The 20,046-nt window shown below is 40.7% G+C and overlaps 1 protein-coding gene across 1 annotated transcript; it reads left to right on the forward strand.

Moving 5' to 3' along the window:
• Positions 1–7,673: 7,673 nt before the first annotated feature.
• On the forward strand, positions 7,674–15,309 carry LOC125490608. The gene is made up of 3 exons (XM_048630407.1): positions 7,674–8,988; positions 13,601–14,535; positions 14,656–15,309. Exons 1-3 carry the CDS (start codon positions 7,959–7,961, stop codon positions 15,307–15,309), a joined length of 2,619 nt encoding a protein of 872 aa, XP_048486364.1. The 5' UTR covers positions 7,674–7,958.
• The last annotated feature ends 4,737 nt before the right edge of the window (positions 15,310–20,046 follow it).

A 20,046-nucleotide genomic window follows, 5' to 3' on the forward strand; every position in this document is an offset into this window, starting at 1 on the left:
ATTCAGGATTCAGCAAATAGGGATTGCACTCCTTGAAACAATTCATTATAATCCGTATGCTCTTTTCTGCTAATTAACCTCTTCTGCTTTAAACTCGGGCTTGAGTTTATGGAGCTTGGTTGGATGGATTCGCATTTAAATTAATAAAGGTAGTAACTGAATGATGTAGAGATGAGATGGACTGGGAGGGTTACTCTATACTGATTAAAAACGAACGGACGAGAGGCTGTCGTGCCATCGGCACGTTTAATTCATCGAGATAGAGTCGTGGCTCGCGCAGCAGCGCTTCGAAGCTTAGTTTTTCGTCATATAGAGTGACCCCCCCCCTGGCGCCCATAATATTTATGCGGATTCATTTTCTATTACGGTTATCGTAGTCATAATAAAACTAAAGCAAAAATAATAATTAAAAAAATTAAAAAACCGACTTCAAAAAACCACTAAAATGTAAAAAATAATTTAAGGTTTACACAAATTCTACTCGTATGTGACAGTACAAATATACCTAAGCAGGAACTGTTCTTTTTTGATGTTGGTGCGGTGACAAAGTAATCTAAAGAAATATGGCACCAACTTCAAAAAAGAACAGTTCCTGCTTAGGTATATTTGTACTGTCACATACGAGTAGAATTTGTGTAAACCTTAAATTATTTTTTACATTTTAGTGGTTTTTTGAAGTCGGTTTTTTAATTTTTTTAATTATTATTTTATTTTATAGTTTTTAGTTTATTTGCAATAATTTTCTATCAAAAGTAAGGTGCTAATTATACCAAAAAGTCCTACTAATCAATACGAATCATTCAAGCCTAAACACGAAGTAGTTGCTATATACCGTTGAGGAGTTCCCCTGACTGCCTTCCGTTTCCATCATCAGATCAGCTCAAGGTCACCATTATATTTTTTTGTTATAAGAACTATATTTACGTTCTTAATTTCATTAGAATCGGTTAATATGTGCCCAAAATGGAAATTCATACCCTGTTTTTACCCCTTTTACCACCCTAGGGGGTGAGATAAAATTCTGAAAAAAAAATGGGACCACCTGGGAGCTCAACCCAATACAACAAAAAAAGAATTTTCAAAATCGGTTCATAAACGGCGGAGTAATCGGTGAACATACATAAAAAAAATATAAAAAAAAAAAAAAAAAAAGATCCCGACGAATTGAGAACCTCCTCCTTTTTTTGAAGTCGGTTAAAAACCGCCTCACTTACCCCGTAAAGGATAACAAGCGTGAATGTTTTATGTCGTGCCAGCGCCATACAGTGTCACACTCACCCCTAAAACCTCCATAATTCAGTCGCCAAACTCTCAGTGGCTCCCAAAAAACACATCGTTGGCTTATTTACGCCTATGATTTAAAGATAACCTTATATCTCGCTCGCAATCTCCATATCCGATGCTATATCGTCGATTTATAACTTGGCATCGGCTCGGCCTGATGTGTATTCTTCGAAGAAGTAACAAATCTCTGTGCGGAAAGACGATGCCTGCTTCACCTACAGTCGCTCCGGCCAAGTTGCTCGTGTGCCAAATAATTTTGAAATAGTACTTGATAAACATGGGGTCGTGACGTGTTGTTGCTTCAATGTAGTCGTTATTACGCCATCAAGTTTTACCTATACCTATACCGTGGTAACCATTGACTTATATATTACTAGCGTAAGGACAGGCCCAACCGCACTAGAAAATGACACCCTCGCGTTGGCCCTAATATCTCATAAATCTGTCATAATTTGTATGAATTAGGGCCAGCGCACGGGTGCCATTTTCTTTTGACAAAACGTTCTGACGGGCGTATCGTTCCTTTTGAAATCATTGGTTGAAGAAAGTTAGCACCCGTCGCGTAGCTACTTTCTTTGGTGATGGTTAAAAGGGGTAGATTTAATGATATACTTAATTATGGTTCTTAAGTAGATAATAATATAATGTCACTGTTACACAAGTTAAAACTGGTTACAAAAAGGGGTTAAAAGGAGGATATAAGTATGAGTACAATGGTGTGAGTTCGACGGTGGTAAAACGTGTACTGACCTAGAAAGACAATTTCATGCATAAAGTGCACTGAACTTATTTTATACAAACTAGGTAATTTCGTTATTGCGTTATTGCAATGTGCTGATCTGTTCGATCGCGCTGCTTCGAACATACTCCCGAGCACGAGAAGAAACAACTAAAGACAATGAAATAGTCTAATTGAAGAAGTGGTTAGCTTAATTATTATGATTATGGTTTAAAACTAAGCAAACTAAAATATGGTAAAATGTAAGTACTCACACTACACATCTAATGAAAGTAAAAATTCTGTGTAAGTAAAGCTATAAAATCAAATAAATGTAAGCAATAAAAAACACTTTCAAAACAATGTTCATTACGAAAATTCTGAATCTATATATGAATCTAACTTATATTGTCCTCTATGGTAAATATAGGATTGTCTATGGTTTGGACTGATGTTTGCACATTATTAGTGTTCGCATCGCGCCTAACACTTGGCCATCGTTTGGCTAAATTAAGGAACCGTACACTAGCTCTATTTCTCTCACTAAATGCACTGGCACTCAACTGACTCGGGTCAGCTGTACTCTGCTTTCGCGCACTGATCACTGGTGGCGCTGGCGGCGGCGGCGGCGGCAGCGGCTCCGGGCGGCCCGCTAGCCCGCGCGCGCCCGCCGCCCGCCGGCGCACGCTCCTCCACACCCACGCGACGCAGCCGAACAACGCCGCGGTCAGTAGCACGTAGCTTATGGCATACTGGTGAATATCGTGATGAGACATATCATCGAACAGGCTTGTCTCACTTGATTTAATGGTATTTATTTGATCTCCAAGTATATTGAAGCTGCTGTTCAATGAGGCGTCATCTACTACTTCTTCCGTTGGTATCTTTACATTTACGATGTGGTTTATCTGGTCTATTGATGGTGTGTATATTTCAGGTGATATTTTCATTTGGTGGTATTGTTTTTGTAAGGAGAAAAGTACAAAATCTTTTCCCTTTATGAAACACTGTGGGGATAGTCTGATGACTCCGGCTTGACTCAGCTGTTGCATTGTAACTTGATCGTTGCATATAACTTTTATAGTGTAGATATCACAACAGAAATATAAGTATTGCGACGTCACGTTTAACTCGACCCATTTGTTTACACACGGTGTTCTATGAGTTCTGCATGTATTGTTTGGTGTGTTTTGATCGCAATAGTTTTGGTCATTGTCAAGATGTAATATTGGTTTCGTTGGTTTGCACATGTAGGCATCTTCATGATATAAACATGAATCTAACTCATTTATGGTGATGGTGAAGTAAGAATCGTGTTTGAGATTAATCGCGATGTATTCTGATACTGGTACTATAGTAATCATGTTGTTTTTCAATTGGTGTGGTATAGGTATCAGTTTGTAAAGCTGAAAACCTTCTCTGCCGATCAGTGGTAGCGTAACTTCAAATATGACAAATTTTTGAGTAACTCTGGCTTTAACTTTTAATAACTTGTAGATATAACGAATCTGTGTATCTATATCTTGGATCGGTAGTTTTATATCATTTATCATCTGGCTATTTATGGTGTGTAATTCTTTGCGAAGTTGCGCTGGTGATAATAGATGTATACTTATTTGACCATGGTAAATATCTGTGATTGTGTCTAAAAGGGTTTCTTGAAGCCGTTTTAAACTTTGAATTAAACTATTGCCCGCCATAGCAGACAAAGTAAAATCATCGATAGCGTACAGGTCTTGAATTTGTTTTTGGGAGTTGTTCATGCTTTCTTCTAACATATTTAATCGTTTATTAATGGTTTTATGCTGCTTATCTATGGTGGTTTGCATTCTTTTCATTAAATTAAATTCTGATTCAATCACTGACGTTTGGTTCTTCCACAAACTTAACAGATGTTTTTCATTCAGTCTGGTAGTTTCAATGTCATCGACATACTTATCAGCGAAACGGGAGTCCAATACGCCGAAGAGTTCATTAGCCAGATACCCGACACCGTTGACGAGGCCCCGCCGGCGCCGACGCTGTCTGGCGCTCACGTTGAAATGCTGACTGAGCAAAAGTTCATTGTAGTACTCTAGTTCCTGATAATCGTGACGTAGTTGCGATATTATCATATCACAATGGGATTGCATTTCAATGGTGGTGCATAACTTTTTTAAATATTGATTTATTTTTTGGTACGTATTTATTCCGTCCCAATATGGTTCTAAGTCGAAATAAACAATCATTGTCCATTTGTCTCGGACGAGTTGTAGTTGGGCTATTGGATCAAAATAGAGTGTCTGGTTAGTTGGCAGTTTTTTAATGTTGTGTTCTGCACTCAGTGGGCTGATTAGCAACATCATAATAAATAATATAGCCGATGTAAAATATGCTAGCTTTGGCTTTTTTGAACTGGCTCTCCTTTTCTCGGGTTTGGTTGGTGGGTTGATGGTTGGTTGGTTCATGGTTTCTTGGTGAATTCTGTTTGTTTCATTTGTATCGTATACTGGTAAGATGGAAAGTTTGACTACAGGACGTTTTAAGTGGCCATTTTTGGTTTTAAGTGTGACCACTCTGATCAGACCGTCATCACCCGCGTGTGTCTCCAGTACCCGTCCCATAGCCCATTTTCCTGGTGGTAGGTTGTCGTCGTGTATGACTACTAAGTCTCCAACTTCGATATTTTTCTGTGTAGTCATCCATTTATTTCTGGCCGATAACTGTGTCAAGTATTCAGATTTCCATTTCTTCCATAGATCTTGAAACAACTTCGATGTGAGATGCCACCTGGTCCGGGCATCTTCTTCAGTTTCGATCACGGTTAGTCCTGGTCGTCCTGTTAGGAAATGAGCTGGTGTCAGACAGTCAAGGTCTTCTATATTCTCAGAAATAGCGCACAGTGGTCGAGAGTTCAAGCAGGCTTCTATCTTGGCCAATAGAGTGGCGTACTCCTCAAAGGTCAACTTTTGACTCCCTATTACTCTCTTTAAATGGTGTTTCAGGCTCCTTACTGCTCTCTCCCATAATCCTCCAGCGTTAGGCCAGGATGGCGCTATGAAGTGCCACTCAATGGCCATTTCTGTGATCTCCTTGTAGAAACTGTCGTTGAATACTTGCTCTAGTTGGTGATGCTGCTCTTGCAGTGCTCGGTTTGCTCCTTGGAAGTTGGTTCCGTTGTCTGAATAAATATGTCGGGGCGCTGACCGGCGAGCCGACATCCTTTGAAGACATGCGATGAAGGCCGAGCTGCTGAGGTCCGACACTAATTCAATGTGCACAGCTTTGGTCACCATGCACACAAACAGTGCGATATATCCCTTTGTGGTTTTGATGCCGCGTCCTTTGTTGGCCTTTACTTCCACGAAACCCGTGTAGTCTACCCCGCAGTGGTAGAATGCACTTTCTGGATTGACGCGACACGCTGGTAAATCCCCCATCAGCTGGTGCTGCTTAATGGGATCGTGTCTTTTACATGTGACACACTTTCTTATTAATTTTTTGGTGGTTAAATATCCTTTTATAATCCAGTATCTTTGGCGGAGATTAGCAAGCGTGATCCGTGCTCCTCCATGGAATGTCAAAGCGTGAGCTTCTTCTATCAGCAGAGTGGTGAGTCGATGGTTTGATGGTAAAATTATTGGTGTTTTCGTTTCCTGGTTAATTTGAGCATTTTTCAGTCTCCCACCTACTCGCAATATTCCATTTGAATCTATAAATGGATTTAGGCTGAGTAATTTGCTTTTGCAATGCACAGTTTTGTGTTTTAATAAATAATTTATGTCGTTTGCAAATTCCGCTTGTTGCACGTATTTGACGATCAGCAAATTTGCGCGCCGCAATTCTTGCAACGTAAGGTAAGGTTGGTGAACTCCCTTCGTTTTACTAGGTATTCTCAGTATCCATGCAAAAATACGCGTCAGTTTGTTTATGTCCGAGTACCTTTCTAGTAATCTTTTTATAATGGTGTTAATGGTATCGTCTGATTGGTTTTGGCACGTCACTGTGTTGACTTGTTTTAGTGGAATTGGTTTCTGTTCTAATGTGGTATCGTAAATAATGGTTTCGCTGGTATTTTCCTTTTTATATGATGGCAACCATGACGGTCCTTGCCACCATAACCCATGTTCCTGAAGCTGTTGGTTGGTTAATCCACGACTTGCACAGTCCGCTGGGTTCTCACTGGTGTTCACATAGCGCCAGCAACTCGAAGGTATAGCTTCTGTAATGGCCTTAACTCTGTTAGAAACGAATGGTTTCCACCGTCCTGGTTCTCCCTGTATCCATCCTAAGACGGCAGTCGAATCAACCCAACAGTATTTTTCAAGGGCGTAGTTTGTCAATGAACTTTGAACTTTTTCCATAAGTTCGGACAAAAGTTTAGCTCCCATCAATTCTAGCCTCGGGGTTGAGCAGGTTTTATTTAATGGTGCTAACCGAGCTTTCGCGGCTGCTAGGGTAATGGTTGTCTGGTTATCCGTGGTGACCTTGCAATAAATCACTGCAGAGTATGCTTTATTGGAGGCGTCGGAAAAGCCGTGTAGCTCAACTTTTTGGTTATTCTTGGTAGTACCCAGCCATCTGTTAACTTCTATGGTGTTTATCAGCTGTATGTCTTGCCTTAGGGAGGTCCATTTGGTAGCGATGTCTTCTGGTAGGGTGTCACTCCAATCTAGGGCAGACAACCATACGGTTTGAAATAATATTTTCATGTTGATGCTTATCGGAGTCAACCAGCCGAGTGGGTCAAACAGTTTGGATATATCCGATAGCAACGATCGTTTGGTTGGTGGTTTTGTTGTCATTTCTATGGTCGATTTAAAGTAGAATTTATCAATGGTTGGTTTCCAGCCGAGACCCAAGGTTTTGGTAGAATCCGCCTGTACTTTAAATTCAAATGTTTCTTCTTCTTGGTTGGTGGTGGTCTGTGAATTTTCCAGAATTCTAGGATCATTGGCAGTCCATTTTCGTAGGTTAAATCCACTTTTGGCTAACAATTCTACTAAATCACGTCTTAATTGGTTTGCTTTAGGAATGGTATGGCTTCCTCCACAATAATCGTCCATGTAGAAGTCCTGGTCTAGTGCTCTTGCCGCGTCGGGATATTGTTCTTTCTCCTCCTCAGCGAGCCTTTTGAGACACTGTATGGCGATGTAGGGCGCGACCTTGAAACCGAAGGTCAAGGTCGTTAGTTGATAAATACGCAATGGTTGGTTATCTGAATCTCTCCACCATATTTTTTGGTAAGATTGGTCTTCAGAATGTATCATTATCTGCCGATACATTTTTTCAATATCGGCCGTGTAGGCATATTGGTACTGCCTCCACTTCATAATCAGATGTTGCAGGTCTTGTTGCAAGTTTGGTCCTTTATGCATGTGTATTTTACCAAAAAGTGTTTTGAAACCGCAGAGGAAGTTTACATGACCATTAAACAATTACTTGATGATATTATAGTAAAATTGTCTCAATCAATATGTTCGAAGCAGCGCGATCGAACAGATCAGCACATTGCAATAACGCAATAACGAAATTACCTAGTTTGTATAAAATAAGTTCAGTGCACTTTATGCATGAAATTGTCTTTCTAGGTCAGTACACGTTTTACCACCGTCGAACTCACACCATTGTACTCATACTTATATCCTCCTTTTAACCCCTTTTTGTAACCAGTTTTAACTTGTGTAACAGTGACATTATATCTACTTAAGAACCATAATTAAGTATATCATTAAATCTACCCCTTTTAACCATCACCAAAGAAAGTAGCTACGCGACGGGTGCTAACTTTCTTCATGGTCCTTCGAGAAAGGGCTTCGGATCAGTGACGGGACCAGTTCAGTGCATTCGAGGCATAACCAGTGATAAATTTCGTACCTGTTGGATTGCAGTGTTTGGGATTTATTGTACCAGAAAACCAGGTCAGATCAAACCATTTATTTAACTCTATTTATAGCTATCCTTTTACACCAAAACCATGGAGGATTACTTCTTAAACCAAACCGAGATTTATGAAGCGTTGAAAAAACTGCTCAGCAACATCAAAAAAGATGGAGCTGAAAGAAAAACCATCGATTATTGTAACCGCAAGTCTACTATGCTTGAAACTTACTGGCGTGATTATGTAGAAAACCATAGAAAGATGTGCAAGTTTAATACTTTTGACCATGTGTATTTTACCAAAAAGTGTTTTGAAACCGCAGAGGAAGTTTACATGACCATTAAACAATTACTTGATGATATTATAGTAAAATTGTCTCAATCGGGTAAGCCAGCGTACCAGCGTCAGTCCGATGCCTATCAGCGTCCCGCGGCGGCACCAGAGCCGCACGGAGCAGCGACCCCCGGCCCCTCGGCCGCACCAGCGCCGGGGCCCTCCCCCGCACCAGTGTCGACACCACTAATGGGAAGCGCCTCTTACCACACCAATATCAATCGTTCATCTAAATTGGACGAGATGATAAAGAAACAAAGCATACATTTTAAGGCATTCATGCGAACGGTGAGTACCATCGATCTGGACCATATGCAGAACAGATGGGAGATCGAAGATGCCCTGAAAACCCTTCAAAACCGTTGGGCAACCATTGACCATTACCACTGGGAAATAGAAGCTGAAGATGGAGGTAATGATGTGTGTTACCAGAATGAGTTTACCAGATATGAGAGCACTTTCAACGATCTCAAGAAAACAATAAACACCAAAATGTGGTCTGCGTCACATCGTGACAAGTCTACGCCGCAAATGGACATACCAGTCTTCAACGGCAACTACCACCATTGGACTTCGTTCAAAGATCTGTTTGATGAAGCCATCCACAGGAACCCATCCCTGTCCCAGGCCCAGAAGATGCAGTTCTTGAAAAATAAAGTAACGGGAGAAGCCGAGCGTCTGATACACCACCTACCAATAAGTTCAGACAATTACGAGGTCTGCTGGGAGATCTTGAACCATCGTTTTAACAACAAGCGCCTCATCTTTACGTCCCACATTAATACATTGCTAAGTATTATTATTATTATTATTATTATTTAATACTTTATTGCACAAATATGAGATATAAGTGTACAAAAGGTGGACTTAATGCTAAAAGCATTTTCTACCAGCCAACCTACAGGAGGTACAAGTAAAAAGGTGAAAAGGTGCAAAAAAAGATAAGTATATGAAAGCAGGAAAAACTAAAAAGTCACTTGATAATTAACTTAAAAGAAATACATAAAATATACATATTACAAGAAATGATAAATATAAATTATATTATTTACACACGAATACTTCATAAATATAATATTTATATATATATATAGAATATATACAATAATACATAATTATAATATTCAAAGAGGTAAAAGAAAATGCTATTGATCTAACTTGCTGAGGTAATGAGCACGGGTTAGTCGCTTGAAGACATTGCGAGAAGGAGCTTTCCTAATGTCCTCGGGAAGATTATTCCATAGGCGCACAGCGGTGACAGCGAAAGAGTCTGACCTGAAACCTGAATGGAAGGAGGGCAGTGCTAATAGATGGTTATGGGAGGAACGGAGATGACGAGTGTGACTGTCAGAAAGAAAATTAAACATGGACTTAAGGTAAGGGGGAGTATTTGGCTCGTGGAGAACAGAGAAAAGGAGACATAGAATCCGTAGATTTCTACGATCTCGAATGGGGAGCCATTTTAGCTGTGCGCGGTACTGGGACACGTGATCATATTTACGTAACCCAAAAACGAAACGGATACAGGTGTTCAATAAGCGTTCAAGCTTATTGAGAAGTACCTCGGTCAAATCCAAATAACACACATCCGCGTAGTCCAGGATCGGTAGGAGCAGTGAGTTGACTAATGCTAATTTGGTGTGTTGAGGAAGGAAATTTTTAAGGCGCAGCATGGAGTGGAGAGAAGCGTAAACTTTGCGAGACACCTTGTCCAACTGCTGCTGCCAGCTCAGGTGCTCATCTATAGTCAGACCTAGGTCAGTAACAGTTGGAGAAAAGGGAACCACACGACCGTCGAATAGAACAGGAGGTACAGTGGAGTAGTCCAGACAGGATAAAAGTCTTGAACTACCTATAATTATCGATTGGCACTTTTTAGGGTTGACGGAAATACCGAAGTTCAGTGACCACCTCAGTATCTCGTCGAGATCACCATTCACCCCGGCAATGCCAGCATCTAGTTCGTCAAGTTTAATATGGCTGTAAATCTGCAAGTCATCGGCATACAAGTGATAGGAGCAGTGAATATTAGACGTGACGGAGTTTATAAACGTAGAAAAAAGCAAAGGAGAGAGAATACCGCCTTGAGGAACACCGGCAGTCAAGTCAGCCCAATCTGATAGAACAGAAGGACCACTGCGTATTGCCTGCTGGCGACCTCGAAGATAGGAAGAGAACCAGCTCATAGCAGGAGCGGAGATCTTGTGACATTCGAGTACGGCGAGCAACAGATCGTGGTCGACAGCGTTAAAAGCGTTACTGAAGTCGATCAGCACCAGAATTGTCACCCGCCGATCCTCCATGGCACACCTGATATCTTCTGTCACTTTAAGCAAAGCTGTGGTGGTACTATGACCCGAACGAAATCCAGATTGGAGAGGGTTGAGGAGGCCGCCGTTGGTGAGAAATGAGGTGAGTTGGCGATGCACGATTGATTCTAATATTTTGGACAGGAAGGGAAGTATGGAAATAGGACGATATTCATTTGGAGCGGAGGGGGTTGGAACTTTAGGAAGAGGAAGGACGTAAGCTTTAAGCCAAAGGTTAGGAAATTGTCCGGAGGAAAGGGAATGGTTAACTATGTGGGTTATTGCAGGGAGAAGAATGTCGAGGAGGGTAGTGATCATTACGCGCCCTATACTATCGTGACCCACAGCTTTGGATTTGAGTGAGAGAATTATCTTTTTGATCTCGTCCCGCGAAGCTGGTGAAAAATTAAAGGACTCGATAGCTGGCGTGGGAGTTATGGTACTCTTGATGAGATTTAATGATGCCATCTTAGTGAGAGGGTCAAGTGAGGGAGCTGAGGTAAAATACCGGTTAAGGTCATTAATATCTACAGGTATTTGACCCTCCTGATTTGGAGGTTTTCCCACGCCAAGGCTCCTGAGGAATTTCCAGATCCCAGCAGGAGAAGAGAGTTCAATTTGTTCAAGAATATATCGGCGTTTAGCGTTCCTACACAGCTTGTTACACCGATTCCTTGCAGCTTTACAGGCAGACCAATTCTCATCGGACCGAAGTTTTTTGTAACGACGAAAAAGACGGTCGCGATAGGCCATAGCCTTGCGAATGGGGTCGGTGATCCATGGCGTAGGACGATGTTTTAATTTGACTGGTCGAACCGGAGCATGTTTGTCGAAGATACGCAGTATGTGAGAACATAAAAAGGCAACCTTATCGTCGACACTGGGTAAGTCCTGCATATCGCTCCATTGAACTAGGGATGCGTCGTGTTTGAGCTTCTCCACATCCATCCTCGCAAAGTTCCTTTGGAACAAGACCACTGGTTTCGCTTTTGGGATACGTAATCTATATGAGCAGAATATAAGGTCATGCTTGGAAAAACCGGGAGCGAGATACTGGCCATGAGCGGCAATAAGGGAGTCATCGGAAGTGAGAAGTAAGTCAATTAGGGTGTCAGTAGTGTTCGAGTGATGAGTGGCCATTGACGGCATGACTTTAAGGTTAACAGAATTGACTATGGAGAGGAATTTACGGGAGCGAGGGTTGGAAGCAAGTAAATCGGTGTTGAAATCTCCCATAACTAAGTGATGTGAGTAATTAGAAATATGGTTTTCCAAGACCGATTCCAGAGAGGAGAAGTAATCATTGGTAGGGGGACAGTAGACTACACCAAGAAGGACTTTGCACCCAAGATTCAGTTCCACGAACAAGAATTCCGCGAGAGCATTCCGGGCCGGAGATTGAGCTATCACCTTATAGGGAATATTACTCCTTAAGTAGATGGCAACCCCGCCACCTCTGCCCCCCAGACGATCATTCCGCAATAAAACGTATCCAGGTAGACAGTAGGAGGTGGAGGGTAGGGAAGGTTTAAGCCAACTTTCCGACACTAGGATGGCGTGACAGCAACCCGTAGAGAAAGTGTCTAGGAGCTCACTGTAATGAGCAGGTATGCTCTGGGCATTAATGTGACAAATATTGAAATTTTTAGATAGCGGCGCAAAGTCTTTTGCCAAAACCGCACCCAACGTCAGATCCTCATCAGCGCTTAGGTATGATAGCGAAGAGTGGGCCGATGCGAACGAGTCATCATCGCCAGACATAAAATATAAACAAATACAATAATATATATATATATAATATTTACGTACTACAGAATAAATAAATAAGTAAATCAACTATCTAGTGACGTGAATAAAATATTAATTTAAGCTAAATAAAAAATTAAATCAATGAAACTATTTTTTGCCTGCACTGTCCTGCTGGCTGAAAGTTAGATGAGGAAAAAATAAATGGAACTAACATTTAGCACAACAATAATCTTAGATTGCCCAGCTAAAAATATTTTTTAAGTTATTAACAAGTACAAGTTGTAGTGATTGTGATAAACAAACATCTTACATTATATTATTACGGTTTACGAACGTTGCAAACTGACATTGACATAAGAATGACATTTGACACTTAAAATTGACAATTGAGAATGACAGTGACAGCTATCACAACTTTGAGAACAGAACAAAACAAAAATAATTAAAAGCGGGCAAATAGCGAAAACAAAATAACACGATACCTTCCAGGTGGAAAGAAAAACAAGTATTGAAATTGAGGCCCAAGAAGAATCACCGTTTGTCCCGGGAAGCCGACGAACCTGCAGTCCTGCTCCTGGTCGCAGGCGCGGTCGTGCCCGCGGCACGAGCTGTAGGCGGAGTGACCTTGCTCTGACCGGCCACCGGCTTTGCAGAGGGCAATGGGCCCTTCGCTGTGTCCTTAGCCTTCGGGGTGACGGCGGGGTGCTTCTTGCACAGCTCATCCAGCGCCGCCTCGGTCAGCACCTTGACCCGGCTGTCGTCGGGCAACTTCACCATGACGGCGCCGCTCCTCGTCCAGCAGCTGCTGACTCCGAAGTGTCGGCGCGCGCGCATGAAGATGCGCTGCCGGGGCTTCGTCAGGAACTCGCCGACGACCACTGGGCTTGCCTTGAGCTTCGTCTTGCTGCTCCACAGTTGAGACTTGGTGGCTAGACTGGCAAGTCTAACCAAGATCGGCCTAGTAGCATCAGTACGTCGAGCACCAAGCCTGACACACTGGACCATGGAGCTCCTGGCGAACTCAGATATCCCCATGAGATTGACCACAGTGTTGCAAATCAACGCAGATGGATCTTCATTATCCTCCTCCTTGATGCCAGTGAATAGGAGGGCATTCCGGCGGGTCTGGCAATCCATCTCGTCTACTTGTGTGGCAACGCTGAGGATCTGTTCCTGCAGCAGGCGCAGCATGGGCAGCACGGACTCCTTAAAGCTGCAGTAATCCCGCGTGAGCTCCTCGAGGTCCATCTTCTTTGGTGATGAACTCAAGCTGCCGAGTCTCCGTTCGAAGTCCTCCATTCGGGCAGCCATTGTTCTCTCTAAACTGATCTGAGTCTCATGCAGCAAGTATTCACAATATGCAGCAACAATCAGCAGGTTCCATCAAAAAGTTACATGACGTTTGTAAAGAAACTCTGTACGCCATAAAAAATCTTGGAGTGGATATAACATCATGGGATCCCATATTAGTTCACCTTCTGGCACAAAAATTGGATGGTGACTCATTTGCTGAATACTTGGAATCTGTGAAAAACCCACGGGAACTACCAGTACTTCAAGAATTCTTAGAGTATCTTGAAACCAAGTTTACGACGCTTGAAGCATCTCGCCGTAAACAAGACCCACCAAACCAAAAAATAGCAAACCAAAACCAGCCAGATACCTACCAAAAAAGATACTCCAATAATAATAACCAGAATAATTATAATTCAACATTCAATAAAACATATAATTCGAAACCAAATATGAAGTCAATGCCCGTAACTAGAGCAATAAACTGCGTTGTATGCAATTCTACACACGGCCTTTGGTCGTGTAATGCATTCTTGCAAATGAATAATGAACAGAAGTTAGATGTGCTAAATAAACACAATTTATGCAATAACTGTTTCGTAAACCACTTTAATAAACCATGTCAATCTGCCAAAACGTGTCGCAAATGTTCGGGGGCCCACAATACCCTGATGCATGAACCAATAACAACAACTAGACCAACTTCATCAATGAAACCAGCTTATAAACCATCAACCAGAGATAACAAAAACTCATCAATTAATGTGTCATGGAATGATATGTCGGAGATATTACTAGCCACGGCTATGATTGACTTGACAGGAAAGGACGGAATTAAACACAGAATGAGAGCCCTAGTAGACCAAGGCTCTCAAGTTTCACTGATAAGTGAGAAGGCTGCACAGACGTTAGGATTGAAGAGAAGCCAATGTAAAGGAAAGATATTTGGCGTAGGAGAGAAGGAAAATAACTGCAAAGGAATGTTAAACGTAGTTATTCAATCCATTCATAGCAGCTATACAACCAGCGTTAACGTTATTATTATGAATAACTTAATAAAAAGCCTACCAACATCAACCTTTTCAAAACCATCGTGGCCTCACATACAGGACATCAAGTTGGCCGACCCTAGTTTCTTCGTGAGCCAACCAGTAGACCTACTTCTTGGAGCGGATGTGTACTCTAAGATCATGCTGGGTAGTATACTACGAGGAGAAAATGAAGACCAACCTATCGCTCAGCAGACGAAACTAGGCTGGTTACTTTGCGGCTCACTGCAAACCTTCCAGTGTAATGTAGTCTTACATGAGATAGACGATTTGAAAAGGTTCTGGGAAATCGAAGACATCGCCAATTCCGAGATCGAGATGTCTTCTGAAGATCACGAGTGCATGGAATACTTCCGTACAACCACCAAAAGACGTGAAGACGGAAGGTTTGAAGTACGCATTCCATTCAAGTCTGAGTTAAAAGAAAAATTAGGTGACACCAAACCAGCAGCGACGGCCCAATTTAGAAATTTGGAAGGGAAATTGGCCAAAAATGTACCACTCAAGAATGAATACCAAAAATGCATGAAAGAATATATAGATCTAAACCATATGATTCCTGCGAAGGTGACGAATACCCATGAGAATTATTTACCTCATCATGCGGTGATAAGAGCAGAGGCAACCACTTCCAAGGTCAGGGTGGTATTTAATGCATCGCAGAAGTCATCATCCGGACTTAGCCTGAATGACGTCATGCATAAAGTGCACTGAACTTATTTTATACAAACTAGGTAATTTCGTTATTGCGTTATTGCAATGTGCTGATCTGTTCGATCGCGCTGCTTCGAACATTGGTGGTAACCTTTCCTGTACGAAACAGCGGAAATTATTCGTTTTTTTTTTTTTGTATTGAGTTTGTTGTCTAATCAAATTATTCTACAAAAGTGTGCTAGAATAATAGGTTTTTCTAGCACACGCTTTTGGTTATTTATTTTTATAACTTTTTATAGGAGAAGTTTTTTTCGTAATGAGTTGATCCAATAGGTAGTACGTATACGTAGTACCTATTGGATCTCAATACAGTTTTATATCTCCCTTCCTTTATAAAGACACTAGTTAGAGGAATGTCAAAGAGTAACAAACGCATACGACGTCTCCTAGTATTAGCGATTCCTTTTGATTTTCCGCCTCCGGGGACGCCTAGAAATAGACAAATGAGCCGAATTGGCGGGCCCACTCGTGCTAGAACAGGGATGGCGAGAAACTAATCATTCACCGCATTTTGGCTTGGCCGAAGGTTCTAAATTTTGTATTAGCTATACTGTGGTTAGAATAATCAATTTATTACAATAAATTTACAGTCTGATGGAAACAAACCTGAGCCCTAAGTATTGTCCCTGAAAGAAGTGTCAGCTATCTTTGCCGCCGTCTTTACTTTTGTAATACTTTGTAGGGATTAGAGACGAGAAAGAAGGAAGTACACTCGGCTAAAAGGGAAGGAAATATCGCGGCAATGATCGCTCCACTGATGTGATGTCGGGAAACTCCATGTTTTTGAAGTAAATTACTGGGGAGAAAAAATTGCTTTCGCCCGGCCGAGCTTACCGATGTCGATAAGATCTAATAAAATCTGTACTGATTTTGTAAAGGCGTTCATTGCACATACGGAAAGAACGCAATTTCACGCTTTTTTTCAGTCCTAATAGTATTTTGGGATATATGTATTTGGTATTGGATTAAGTACCTACATTAAAATTTAGTTGACTTAGAAATTATATTTTATGAAAGAAAGGAATATTATTATCGAGGTGATATGCCGTTATTGAAAATGAAAAATGAAAATGAAAAACGTTTATTAGCCATAAGTAGGTTTACATTTTGGTTCCTGGCTCCCAAACTAGGATACCCTGTGCTATGGGTAGCCAGTAGGGCATGCAATACCGCAATACCGGTATTCGTAATACCGGGATCCCGTACAAAATTCCCGCTTTTTTCAATACCGGTATTGAAAGTTAATACCGGTATTGAAGTAATACCGGAATCGGACTTTTTTAGGCTATAAATAAAGCGATTAAGATTTAGTTAGCCTTGTGTGTGTATATACTGTGAAAGCGCACTTGTTCCCAACCGTTTAATGCAGTTTTCGGCTGCTAGAAATCTACTGTTGACCATGCGTAAACCGGCACCGGATGTAAAAAAATAGTTTATTCTAAAATTTAAACTCTAAAACTGATTTCTCGTAAAAATCTACAACAAAATACAGAATATGATTGCATTTTCTTGTTTTATTTTGATGTATACGACCTTTAAACACAGTATATGCCATTTATTACAAGGAAGTCTAATACCGGTATTAATACCGGGATCCCGGTATTGAGTTGTAATACCGGGACTCAATACCGGTATTGAAAATTGTTCCGGTATTGCATGCCCTAGTAGCCAGGCATCTTTCGTGTAAGTACTTAAACTAATAAAATGATTATAACGTACGTGCAGGCTGAGTAAGTAGGTACATTACATTACATAGTAGGTAAGTATTTCATTTTTGTCGCAGACAGAGGTTTTAATATTTATTATAGATAGGTTCTACTTATGTAGGTGTTAGTTTTACATTATGTACCTACTTGCTACTGCTATTAAAATTACTGTTACTTTGGTAAGTATCTAACTAATTAAGTTACGTACAGTTTAGGTTAGGTAGGTGCATTAAACTACTTAAATAGGTGTAAGTATAACATGTTTATCGCAAACAGCTTCTTAGGTATTACAAATTGAATTTAAATAAAGTCTACAATACAACTTATTCCACAAGTTGGGTAGGTAGTGAAACATTTCAACATGATACAGAAAAATGTTCGTAATAGCGTAATAGTAATATTTGTGTCTATTGAAAAAGTAATATAATTATTTTCTACTGTATTCTCATTGCATTAAAGAACAATATTGAAGTAAACATCATCCGGCGTGTGTCTACAGCTAGGGTCGTGAAGTATATTTGTTAGTACCACGTGATGGCTTCCAAGCTATGTGAGTGTGCGTGATGGATAGTATATGTGAGTATTGAAGATTAGTGTTGATTTGTGGTGAGTAGTAGTGAGATGTAAGTAAATATTTTAATGATGTTAGTAAGTAATATACTTATATTGTTATACCTATATATTATTATTTTTTTGTTATAATGTTTTTATTTGTTTAGTTATTAAGTAGTGTTATTGGGAAATTGTAATGTTATGGGGGAATCTTCTAATTAAATAAAATTTATTTGGTTACAGAATGAGTTCGGTGTCCACATAGTTTTTTTGCAGTAGCCATTTGTACAAAGTCGTTTTACATTTGTGGGTTCTTAAATTGACTATTTGTAGGGTATTGTTAATATTAGTGTAAAGAATAGGGCTCCTAAATTTGTAAAAGTGGCTCGCAAATATTGTTCTTGATTGAGGAACGTGCCAGCGTTCGAATCTGCTTGGCCGATTGGTAATTAAGCGGGTTACTAAAGATGTTTTATGAAATCTTAGGACAGTTCTTTGAATGTAGATTTGTCTGACAGTCAGGACCTTGCTTTCTTGATAAAGTTCAGTTGTTGGAAAGCGGTAAGGTTTGGAGAGAAGAACTTTTAGTGCAGCTCTTTGCGCACGCTCGAGTTTTATAAGTGTGGTTTTGTGGGTTCCTCCCCAAACCACGATGCAGTAGCTGATAATGGACTCGCATAATGCAAGGTACACCGATTTCAGAATCGTCCTATTTGCAGAATTTCGGAGTCTTTTAAATATATGAAGGAGTTTCCTGACTCTTGGCACTAAAGCCGCGATTTGGGAAGACCAGTTTAACTTTTCGTCGATTATAACACCTAGGTATCTTATGTTTTTTGACCGTTCAATGTGACTGCAGGAGCACGATTGGACAGTGTGGGGATTTTTGCACGAATGGATTTTGATCATGAAGTCATCTGGTTTTGATGCTTCAGTTATGTGGAAACATAAAAAATTGGTTTTGGAAGTGTTTAGTGTGAGGAGGTTTGATTGTAGCCATTGAGATACTTTGGCCAATCCTTTCTCCGTCTTAGCCTTGACGTTTTCCCAAGTGTCTGCCCTGAACAGTAGTGCCGTGTCATCAGCAAAAGCTAGTATTTGAGCCGACTCTGCATCCATCTCACATATGTCATTTATGTAAGCTAGAAACAGAGTCGGCCCAAGCACACTTCCCTGCGGGACTCCGAAATGTGTGTACATTGTGTCGCTTTTTGAGCTATTTAGCTTAACATATTGCCGCCTTGTTGTCAAGTAACTGGTAAACCACGCGAGTGCCGTTCCATTCACTCCAATAGCCTCGAGCTTTTTTAAAAGAAGAGGAATTGATACGGTGTCAAATGCTTTTTTGAGATCCAAGAAGACACCAATGCACCTGTCGCCTTGATCGAGTGAGCTAGCTATTGTGTCTGAGAGTAGGGTGATGGCATCCTCTGTGGATCTCTTAGCTCGAAACCCAAATTGGTTGTCAGCAAGCAGTTTATTAGACTCTAGGTACCTGACCAGTCGGTGGTTGACTACTTTCTCAAGTATTTTAGCCGTTACAGTCAATAAGGAGATTGGCCTGTAATTACTAGGATCAGTCGTGTCACCATCTTTGTGTATAGGACAGACTACGGATAGTTTAAGTGATTCTGGAACAGTTCCCGATGATAAACTAAGGTTGATGAGATGTGAGAGTGGATCTGCAATTAAGTGTTTTACGTTTTTGAAGAATTTAGGTGGCAAGAAATCCCAGCCAGGTGAGCCGTCTGATTTAAGACTCATTATGAATTTAGTGATTTCGACTGTGTCAGTCGGAGTTAGAAAAAGAGAGAAAGAGTGTGGTCTTGAGGTTACTTCCATATTTGATGCGAGTAGTTGCTCTGTTGTATTCGTTAACGTGAGTATTTCTTTAGCCAGCTTACTACCGACTGAGGTAAAATAGTTGTTAACTAAATTTAGGGCAGAGGATGGAGTGTAAGATTGTCCAAGGAGATCAACACATGTTTTTTTTCCAGTATCCAAGTGGCAGATAGACTTAATTGCCTCCCAAGATTTTTTGGGATTGCCTATGTTTTTTTGAATAATTTCTTCTTCGTGTTTAGTTTTTAGGTTTTGAAGGATGAAGTTACAAGTATTACGATATTTGAAGTAAGATGTTTTAAGGTTTTCATTATTTGGGTTTTTATTGACTTTGTTATGTAAGTTGTCTCTTTTTTTCATGCATTTGATCAGACTAGGGGTTATCCAGGGCTTCATGCTATACACTCTGTGAGGTATTTTGTGAGTAGATTTGTGTTTGTTATACAACTTTGAGAGGACTTCAATAAAGTAGTCGCAGGCAATGTTAGGATCCTCGAGTTGGTAGAAATGGTCCCATTTGATTTCTAGTAGTTCTTTTTCAATATCTTCGTAGTTTACTTTTGTTATTGTTCTCGGTAAAGGTGGGGTCCGAATTAGTTGCGTTTCAATAGAAATCATTACTGTGGAGTGGTCAGTT

Source organism: Plutella xylostella, chromosome 25, assembly GCF_932276165.1.
Source record: "Plutella xylostella chromosome 25, ilPluXylo3.1, whole genome shotgun sequence".
Taxonomy (NCBI): Eukaryota; Metazoa; Arthropoda; class Insecta; order Lepidoptera; family Plutellidae; genus Plutella; species Plutella xylostella.